The sequence below is a fragment of the Vitis riparia genome, chromosome 14, assembly GCF_004353265.1.
Source record: "Vitis riparia cultivar Riparia Gloire de Montpellier isolate 1030 chromosome 14, EGFV_Vit.rip_1.0, whole genome shotgun sequence".
Classification (NCBI taxonomy): domain Eukaryota; kingdom Viridiplantae; phylum Streptophyta; class Magnoliopsida; order Vitales; family Vitaceae; genus Vitis; species Vitis riparia.
The window spans coordinates 3998246-4008084 of NC_048444.1; the positions used below are offsets into that span (position 1 = coordinate 3998246).

Sequence of the window (9839 nt, forward strand, 5' to 3'; positions counted from 1 at the left end):
TTACCCTTTGTTAATTGCCATGCACTATATATATATATATATATATATATATATATATATATTAGAAGTGTTCATATACATAAAATATTAAAATAATCATTTAAAAAATGAATTAATTATAATTTTTTTTATAAATAAATAAAATTTTTATTTAATTAAGTAGCAAAAAGTTTTTAATATCATTAATATATTAATTAAATACTAAAAAATTATACATTTATTATCATTTAATACCATTTAATTAAATATGTCATAATTTTAATATTAAATATATTATAATCAAATATCACAATATTATTATTGAATAATATTTTATGTAATTTAATAATCAATGTACACTTATATATATATTAATTTATTTAACGAAACAACTTTAAAATACCTATTATATTTTTAATTTCATTGATAAGATTTTTGTTTTATATTTTTATAAGTTTTGATAAATTTTAGGTCAATCCATATTTTGTATCAAAATATCTGTTGATATATATATATCCGTAAAATCGAATTATCCATATTTTTATCATTGGTTACATGAATTTTAATAAATACCAAGAAATTTATGGATATATTTTTTGAATTCCTTTTTTCAAATAACTAAATATAAATCACTTTGACAACGATAAATTTTTTATTTAAGGATTATTTATAATATTATAATATAAGTATTACAACACATAAGAGATGGCAAAAAAATTAATTTTTATTATCTATGATTCTAAATATCTTATTAAGCTATATATTATTTTCAAATTTTGAAAACTAATTGAATTGAGGATTGAAATGTGGAGTCAGGGCGGATAGAAAACCCGGGAAAACAAAGGGGAAAGCCCTCGAAGGGGGATTTGAAAAAGCAAAAGCCCCAAAATTGACCCTCTTCGTGATATCGCTCAATTGGAAATTTGGAAGGGTCATGTCACATGCCTCCCATTTCAGACTCCCTAAGCTTTTGTAAGTAATCCATTTACTCGCCTTTTCGTTTTCTCTGGAAAATACTTTGCTTTTCCGTTTCAAAGTACTTACTTTTCCAAATGATGTTCTAGAAATTTTGGAGCCGGATCAGCACGAGGGTTGGTGAAATTCGGCACGAATTTGCGCTGCAACTGTTCTTCCAGCAATATACACATGGAGAACAATCGCAACAGCGATTCCAGAGGTGCTTTGATTGTTCTTGAAGGTTTGGATCGAAGCGGGAAGTCTTCACAATCGAGTAGAATGATGTCTTACCTGGAGGGCCTTGGGGTTTCGGCCGAATTGTGGCGGTTTCCAGACAGGAGTACTTGTGTTGGGCAAATGATATCTTCATACCTCGCCAATAAATCGGACTTAGATGATCACACGATCCATCTCCTTTTCAGTGCGAATCGTTGGGAAAAGAGGTACTTTTTGTGGTTTGTTGAAATTTATCTGAAATCTGTGTTCATATGCGTGCTGCTTGATCTGTTGGTAGTTTGTCTGCTGAGTAACATATTTTTCCAGCAAAGTTAGGCTCTAATCCACTCACTTGTTGACAATTTGGAGTTTTTTGAAATGCGTTTGTATCCCTTGTTGGAGTTGGGTTTGGGTGCCCAACTGAGCTGACCCGACCACACCCAATAAATGGGAGAAATAAGGGGAGTTTTTAGGAGTTTTAAAACTACCCAAAATTTGCCAATATTAGAATAAAAAAAATAAAAATAAAAATAAGAAAGTTTTTTTTCTTATCTCTCTGCCTGTGAGAACACGCTCTCCTGAAAAATCAGAGAGAAAGAATACGTGTTTTTTCTTCTCTCTGAAAATGACAGTGAAGAAATATGTTTTTCTTTTCTCCCGGAAACCAAGAAAGAATACAATTTTTCTTTATGAAGAAACAAAAGTCTTTTTTCTCTTGAAAGTTTTGTTTTTCTCAGTGATAACGAAGGTCAAGGCTCTTGTGCTATGAGAAAAGAATAGTTCTCGTATTTGTAGTTTCATTCATGACTTGAAGCGGAAAAATTGGTCAGTGAAACAACCAATCTGGATCTTGGGTATTTTAGAAGGTAACCGGGAAGCCTTATTTTTTATCATCCCTATTAGTGAAAATTTTGTCATTGTATAAGTTTAGTGATGTCATGAACCTTACCTAGCATTGCTATGAAAGATGACAATGAAAAAAAAAAATCCTCCTAAGCATACTCTTTAATTCTAAAATTTTTATTGGATGGAACTTTCAGCATTGATCAGTGAAAGTGTCATCTAGGAAATCTATATTTGTTTGGGATTTTATATATCATGGAGATCAAGAATTAGTGGTTAAAAACCTAATCCAATTAAAGCTTGTGTGATTGGTAAAATTAGTATTCTTATGTCTATGGATAGTTTACAGGTACTATGGGTTTATTCAAATATTAGAATTAGGTGTATATTAAATATTTGAATGATCTTGTTTTTTTTCTTTTGGAGAGGGGGGGTGCATAGTACAAAATTGTAGTTTTTTGTCATAATCTAGGAGTTTTTCCCTGGAGGATGATAGAGAACCACAATACAGTCACATATCTCATGCATGGCATGGAAAATGATAACTTTTAGGGCATCATGGTACTTGATGCTGGAACGCTGTATGCATGTGAGTGTGTGTGGGTGAGATCCAGGCTGTTGAACGAAGCTACAAATGAATGAGACCAAGGTATAAAGGTATAAACAAATGGCACTCGCGTACAAACAATGAGACCTGAAAATGTATGTGTGATGCCACCTGATTGTTAGTGCCTTTTCGGCAGGTACCAAAAAAATACATTTCTGTTATTATTCCTGCCAATGTTTAAGAACACCCATTCTAATGTTCTGTTTTAAGCTCGAGTAATTGTAATTAGAGATTACCTTTGATTGTTTAATGCAAAATTCATGTTATGGAAAGTCCTTGATACTATATTTTAGCTGTCTGATTAGTAGTTCAATGCTTAAAAACTTTAGTTCCCACTATCAGGTAGACAGGTAATAAACCTATCATCTTTGTGTGTGAAATGCAATAGAGTTTTGAATAAGTTCAATTTGCAGCTGTGGTAGGAATTACTAGAGTAAGCCCTTCTACTTGGTGTGAAGTTGTCCCTCATTTGGATGAAGGTTTCCCTGGATCTGCAACAAGTGCTTATGCAGAAAAGACAATAGAAAACAGGGCATAAATGGCTACGTATGTTGAATATTAGTGGACCTATTTTTATCACATGTTTCAGATATTTAGTGAAGGAGATTAGCTTTTTTTAAACTACTGGAGGAAATCTACGCACCTGAAAGATAATTTGATATGATCTCAGTTTATGTTTTTTCAAGTGCATCTGCATGATTGCAAGATAATAGGTTTTGTACTGGACTTGTAAATTAGGTGCCAATGCATCAAAGGAATAAGCAACTATACTTTGGTTTTACTAATTCTACATTAGGAGAGTTATCTATGGCGCACACCTAGTTTCCAATATTATAGTGTTTCTATGTACTCCATTTCAATGTTTTTTTTTTTTTTCCTCTGAAGTTAGGTTTTAGCAAACAGTCGACTCTAAACTTTTCACATAAGGAATGTTCTAGTATGTTTTTTATGCAGTAGAATTTTTTTTCATATGAATCATATGTATTTAATGATACTCTAGCTTTTTTTTTTCTTTTTTTTTTCTTTTTTCTAGTGGGGGTTAGGTGGGGTACAAATATAAAAAGGAGAAAACTCTGGAAATCAGAAAAGCACTTAGTTTTGGAACCATAGGTCTTCAAACTTTATAACTTGGGGCCCATTTCCAACACTGACTGAAATTTAAATGGTCATTAGCACTTTTGACAATGTAAGTTTTGTCCTTGGTCATCCACATTATGCAGATCATTGATGGAGACTAAGCTGAGGACTGGAACCACCCTCATTGTTGACCGTTACTCCTATTCTGGAGTGGCCTTTTCATCTGCCAAAGGACTTGATATTGAATGGTGTAAGGTGAAACTTTGCTTGAAACTGTGACAAAAAATGAAGTTTATTTTCTTTAAGGTAGCGAATATATAAACCCTTCTGTTGCAGGCACCGGAGATGGGATTGCTAGCTCCAGATCTTGTAGTGTACCTCAACATACCACCAGAGGTAATTTGTCATCACTGCAGTGCTTATAAAAATCAAGATTGAACTGTGTTGTTCACTTTCCATCTAGTTTCCCATTGTTTTGCTGAAAACACTTCATTTTATTTTTTAGTAGACATGATTTTTGGGCTGGGAAGTAGTCCTTGTGAGGGCTAGTTCACTTTGTGTCCAAAAACTTTGACCATGTTTGTTTTGGCAGACAACAGTCTTATACAGTTTGATGGTTTCAGGCACTCACCTGTAATGATTGGCAATTATCCCAACACTAGACAATGGTGGAGATTTGATTATTGGGCCCTTTTGGTGGAGAGTCTTCTTCCTAAATAACTAAATTTAATGATTCTTATGGGTTTACCATTTATATTCCATATGAACCATACTGGAAAGCAATAAAATGACCACTCCTTTGCTGCTCAGGTTAATTACTGTTTTGGCCCGGCCTTGAGTTTGCAGGATGTTCTAGTTGTAGGTTAATGACTGTTTAGATAGCACTCAATGTGCCTAATAGATACTGTTGTAGATCACTACTGAAATGATAAGCAATCCCATTAGGCTTCTAAACTGATGAAATATGAAGATAATGTTCATATGAACAGTGTTACCAATGAATTAACTGGCTGCTGGAACCAGGGGCATATATAAGTGATGGTTTTTTTTCTTTAAATTTGGAACTGAAAGTTATCATGAAATTACCAGAAAGCAGCAGAAAGAGGAGGCTATGGTGGCGAGAGATACGAGCAGCTTGAGTTTCAGAGAAAAGTTGCTCATCATTATCAGGTCCTTCGTGATCCCTCATGGAAGGTAAAACTTACGTTGAATATACTAATTTTCACTGCTGAAGGAAAAATATAATGTTAATATTGCAAATCAAAAGCTGCAAATCTGCCTCTGGTTTTGATGCCATCCTTTGGGTGCAACATTATCACCTGTCACTAAGTTTGTTGAGATTTAATCATATGATTTAATACTGAGTTTAGGATTTTAGTATAGCTCTGAATTGTTATTCATATTTTTAATGATACATACTTGAGAATAAATCAATTGTTGTATTAGATGATAGTAAGAGGTACAATATATTTTGTGTTTGCCAATTCATGTTCAATACTGCCCATACTACTGTTAGTTTTTTATCTTTTATTTTCTTAAGAACACCAAACGTAGTATGTTTTCATTCAGCAACCCAACCTCCACTGGTTAATCTCAACTACGTGTGGCTTTCTGATATGCAGTTCTCTTGTATCTAACTCAGCAGCTTGCTGAGCAGTTTTTCATTAATTTATGAAGTGACGGTACACATTCATGTCTTGAAGTTGTGCTGTTAATTTGATTTCAACTAGTTTTGTCACAGGATTTCTCTCCTTTTCATTTTTGTTCTAAGAGAACCAAATTAATTGCATACCAAACAAAGTACATTAGCTGGTCAGTTGGACTACTGATACATTTAGTATCCTAGCAGTTAGTATCTGAGATCATATTCATTTGTTTAGGTGTTAGAAACAGCTTGAATGCTTCAGCATAGGTGGTAGACTAAACCTTTTTCTTGGCTTCTCTGCAGATTATTGATGCTAGCCTACCCATTGAAGATGTTGAGAAACCGCTGAGGGACATGGTATTGGACTGTGTTAAGACATGCCAGAAAGGGAAAACCCTCTTGAACCTGTGGTCATATGAACCTTCAATTCCATGAAAGGGATGCTACATGTGTACTTTGTGGAACTTGTTTTCAATAACAGTTTCAGCCCTGGTTTAAGTTAAAATGGAGCCTACAGTTAAAGTTACAAATTGAGTTCACCAGATTCTTGAAATTTTTTAACAAATGACTTGTTGATTGTAAGTGATTTTGAATTTTTGACAAACAAGAGCCCATGAGACAGCCTGAATGCCCCACTGTCAATAGTTCCCAGTAAGAGAGAATTACACAGTACATTGTCACATTGATTTTTACATACTCCAATCCAGGTACATCGTAATACTACTTACAGTTTGGTTAACATGGCCCACCCATCATTTCGGCCTCTTGGGCGCATCCTCAGCCCCCTTCAGTACTCCACACCTTTAATCCAACTCTATTATTGAAGTCATTACTATCCCAGCTGGTGAAATTTCTTATCACAAACCTGGGTTCAAGCGTTGGTCTGAGCTTCTTTACTCCTCGCTGCTTGCCTTCAATTACTAAATTACCAAGGATTTCAACATGCTTACATGTTGGACCCTCTCCCCCTAGCTACACCCATCCCTCTTGAAACCTTGCAGAGGAAACCTCATTACCAAAATATATGTTAGCATGCCAGGAATGGAACAGCATACTCAAATTAATTAAAGAAAATAAAAAGCTGAGACAAATAACATGTGAATGATCAGCAAAGCGCATTTCATTTTAAGCTTAACACTCCCAAGAAAGTTTTCTGACGTATTTGTATTCGTGCCGGTCCCTTATTAATCTGAAGGAATAACTAAAATTACTCAACTGTTAATGCCTTCAGATTACATGTGGTTTGTGAATGAATGGGTATGTGCTCATGAAGGAAGGAGGGAAGAAATTTTCTATGGAAGCTGCCAGTTATAACAATGTTTGGTTCTTACGAAATTTGAAGAGAAATGTACAGGTAAAAAAAAAAGGAAACGGAGAAGGAGAAGAAAAGAAAAAATTAAAGGAAAATAAATATCAAGGCCTTATTCAGTCAGTTACAGAGGGTTGCAGTAGAGTTTAGATTGAGACATCCAATAACTTAGGGAATGGGGGGATTCCTATTTGAAATTTTACTTTATTCACTACTATAGCACCCAACCTCTGCGATAGATATCCAAAAGACATCACATGTACACCTTCTACCATATACCTGTGTCTTATTTTTTGACATGGCCGGGATAGATTGAGGTTGTTAGTTAAGGTAGCATTTTTCCTTTATATACATCTCTTCCCCCATAATGCATGCGACAAAGAAGGATTTGACGCAGACCCATCAAGCTCAAACAGCAGATGGTGAAAAAGGTTGATGTTAAAAGTTAAAACTCAGACGGCTGATTGTGGCATCGTGCTCGCCCAAAAAGAGGCAAAATAGACCCATAGGGCATGTCACCATACATATATGTACATGACATATAGTGATGGACACGATTGACATTTGACTTGCATAGGCATGTAGGATAGGATGTCTTTCATCTGGATAACGTGCTGCCGTGTGGCGCTTGGCTTTCCTACCCTTGCGTATTAACTATCCTCTTCAACGCGGATATCTTTGTTTTACCTACATAGTCTTCAACATTTGGCAGTCGTAGTGTTCCAAATTTCATGTTTTTGAGGTGGGAATGTTCTGACATACCCTGTAATTGGGAGTGAATTTCCTTATCCTTTTATATATTTTTTACGGTTGGATAGAGTAAGAAACAGGATATATACCTGATATTACTGTTGTAGCGCTCAGCTTTCCGTCTGCTTTCTGAAACCCCCTTCAGCGACCTAAACTCAACGCAGCTTTGATGTCGAGCCTCCATGCAAAGCCTCCACGGTCCATTCTCCAGGCGTCGCACGGCACCGTCTGCGAGTGCTTCTCCTTCCCAAACGTGTACTGTAGCCTCACTCTGCACGTAAACGCCGGGTACATGTACGGCAGCTTCTCCTTCGCCACCAACCATACCCAACACTCCGGCCACCGCCCGTTGCTAATCTCCTGGCTCACCATCCTCTTGTACGCGTCGTTCACCCACTCCACTTTGTTTAGACCGTCCGATATCAGCCCCGGACAGGTGTCCCTCTCCAGATTCTTTCTTCTCTCCAAGTCCGTACCCCCCAGCCCCCCTCCTTCCATGCATGCGCTCCTCACGCATTCCACCGTCACCCACGACTCCACCACGATCATCGTCGCCTCCCTCACCACGCCCCGATCAAGAGCAGACCACGTGTTCTCACCGTTGAAGGTGAGCCAGAAGGGTGGCGTTTCTCGAATCGGCTTTGTTGTCTCCGAGCGCTCGAGGTTACACCACGACGCTCCAGCCGGCGAGTCACTCCCGTCGGCTTTCTCCGGAAGCAGTTGCAGCGTCTGGACCGTCTTCTCCAACCCATCTCTTATCTCTTCCTCAGCGGTTCGTTTCTTTCTCCTACACCGGTTATATTTCCTAACCCTAACGTACTTTCTCTTCCCTCTTCCTCTCGCAACCACGACGTTCCGGTTCTCCGACGTCGACCCACCGGAGGAAGATCCGCCGGCGGCCGGCTTGGGCGCAATCGGCCGGAATCTCAGCATTATCCGGTTGATTATCGCGTTGTCCTGCGCACCTCCGGCGCATCTTTCCATGCACAAACCTTCCCCAACAGAGCAGCCACTAACCATCCTCCCACCACCTACCAGGGCCTCCATATCCCCTCCACTCTCTGTCTCTCTACTTTCTTTATCTTTCTCTCTTGACTGCACCGAACCGATGGCGATAATCATAACAGAGAGTACGGGCGCCGGGTGATCAGCCACCACGTGTCTAACACGTGATTGGATGCATGTTATGGTGGGCCCCACACAAGAAAAAGCAGCGTAACCGGCGCAAGAGAAGGGCTGTGATTGGTCCCACATGGCGCCCAATGGAAAGCCACAGAGTGTCCAGCACTCGCGGAAAGACGGGACACGTGGGCTTTTCGTGGTTGGAAAGGCCTTTTGGTGGAGGTTCCAGAAACTGCACACGTGTGGGGATTTTATTCGGCGTCTAGGGGTCATGACCCTGGTCCTGCACTCGCTGTGCAGCGCGTGGGGAGGAATGACGAACGGGGGTGGTGGGAGGGGGGGTCACGTCGGGGAGGAGAGCGTGGGAGGGAGGATGTGTCTCTTTCAAGGCAGAGAGTGTGTGGTAGGATGAAGACGCGTGGATGGGGTAGATGACGAAATGGATCTCAGGGGAGATTCGTAACGTCATTGGAAGGGTGAAACACCTTACAATTACATGACATTGCTTTGCATCCAATCAAAGATGGACAGAGTCGGCCGGGCAAGGGTCGTGTCAGCAGCGACGCATTTGAGAATGTTTTGCCCCCCACATATTCAAGACTTCATTATTAAATCTCAATTCAATGATAAGTTCAAATTCTTTTCCCAATAATTTACAAATCGACTAAGATTCTACTTGCTTTGAACTCAAGCTATTATGTACGATTTTGTGCTTCCAAATCAACGTCCTTATGCTCTCCACCCCCCTTCTTTTTTCCTTTTTTTTTTTTTTTTTCTCTTTATGCTGTAAAAATAATTTATAAAGAATAAGATATTAATAAAAAATTTGGCCACTGTTCGAGAAACATACCTCAAAAATTAATATTTTTTTAAAATTTATTTGATGTTTTTAACTTGTATTTAATATTTTTAATTATATATTTAAAATATTTTTTATCTAATATTTTATTTTTAATCATTTTATATATTTGTATAATTATTTCTTAAATAAGTCCTTAAAATAAATGAAAATAACAAAAAATAGTATATAAAAACACTTTATTTTATGTTCTTAAGAATAAAAACATAAAAAATAACTTTTAGTTGTTAAACGTGTTTTTTTTCTAAAAAATAAAAAATTATTTTTAAAAATAATCTTGAATAAGCCTTAAATATTGTTTAAATATATTTTATGCTTTTTATTTTTAAAATTATAACCTTCTTATTAAAGCCCTGTAAATTTAGGGCATGTTTGGTTATTATCTTCAAAAATTATTTTTTTGTTCTTGAAAACAAAAAAACACTAAAAACATGTTGGGGGAATGAGGTGTGTTTTTGTTTTTTGTGTCTTCCAT

The 9839-nt window shown here is 37.2% G+C and overlaps 2 protein-coding genes across 4 annotated transcripts; one reads left to right on the forward strand and one right to left on the reverse strand.

Annotated features, from left to right (window-relative positions):
- Nucleotides 1-799: 799 nt before the first annotated feature.
- Nucleotides 800-5877, forward strand: LOC117930420 (thymidylate kinase). The gene is made up of 6 exons (XM_034851083.1): nucleotides 800-951; nucleotides 1044-1379; nucleotides 3823-3934; nucleotides 4016-4075; nucleotides 4769-4873; nucleotides 5628-5877. Exons 1-6 carry the CDS (start codon nucleotides 914-916, stop codon nucleotides 5757-5759), a joined length of 783 nt encoding a protein of 260 aa, XP_034706974.1. The 5' UTR covers nucleotides 800-913; the 3' UTR covers nucleotides 5760-5877.
- A 75-nt stretch (nucleotides 5878-5952) lies between these two features.
- LOC117930419 lies at nucleotides 5953-8657 on the reverse strand. 3 transcript variants are annotated; one of them, XM_034851081.1, is made up of 2 exons: nucleotides 7473-8657; nucleotides 5953-6318 (listed from the first exon to the last, which is right to left on the reverse strand). In XM_034851081.1, the coding sequence occupies exon 1, from the start codon at nucleotides 8635-8637 to the stop codon at nucleotides 7525-7527; it is 1113 nt and encodes a 370-aa protein (XP_034706972.1). In that variant the 5' UTR covers nucleotides 8638-8657; the 3' UTR covers nucleotides 5953-6318; nucleotides 7473-7524. The 3 variants fall into 3 exon arrangements, with proteins under 3 accessions (XP_034706972.1, XP_034706973.1, XP_034706971.1); XM_034851082.1 differs by having other exon boundaries at nucleotides 5953-6332; XM_034851080.1 differs by having other exon boundaries at nucleotides 5953-7396.
- Nucleotides 8658-9839: the final 1182 nt, after the last annotated feature.

Coding starts and splice junctions, on each gene's coding strand:
- LOC117930420 (XM_034851083.1), top strand. CDS start 914: ATGTCACATGCCTCCCATTTCAGACTCCCTAAGCTTTT. Junction 952..1,043: donor TTCAGACTCCCTAAGCTTTT/GTAAGTAATCCA, acceptor ATGATGTTCTAG/AAATTTTGGAGCCGGATCAG. Junction 1,380..3,822: donor GCGAATCGTTGGGAAAAGAG/GTACTTTTTGTG, acceptor CACATTATGCAG/ATCATTGATGGAGACTAAGC.
- LOC117930419 (XM_034851081.1), bottom strand. CDS start 8,637: ATGTGGGACCAATCACAGCCCTTCTCTTGCGCCGGTTACGCTGCTTTT.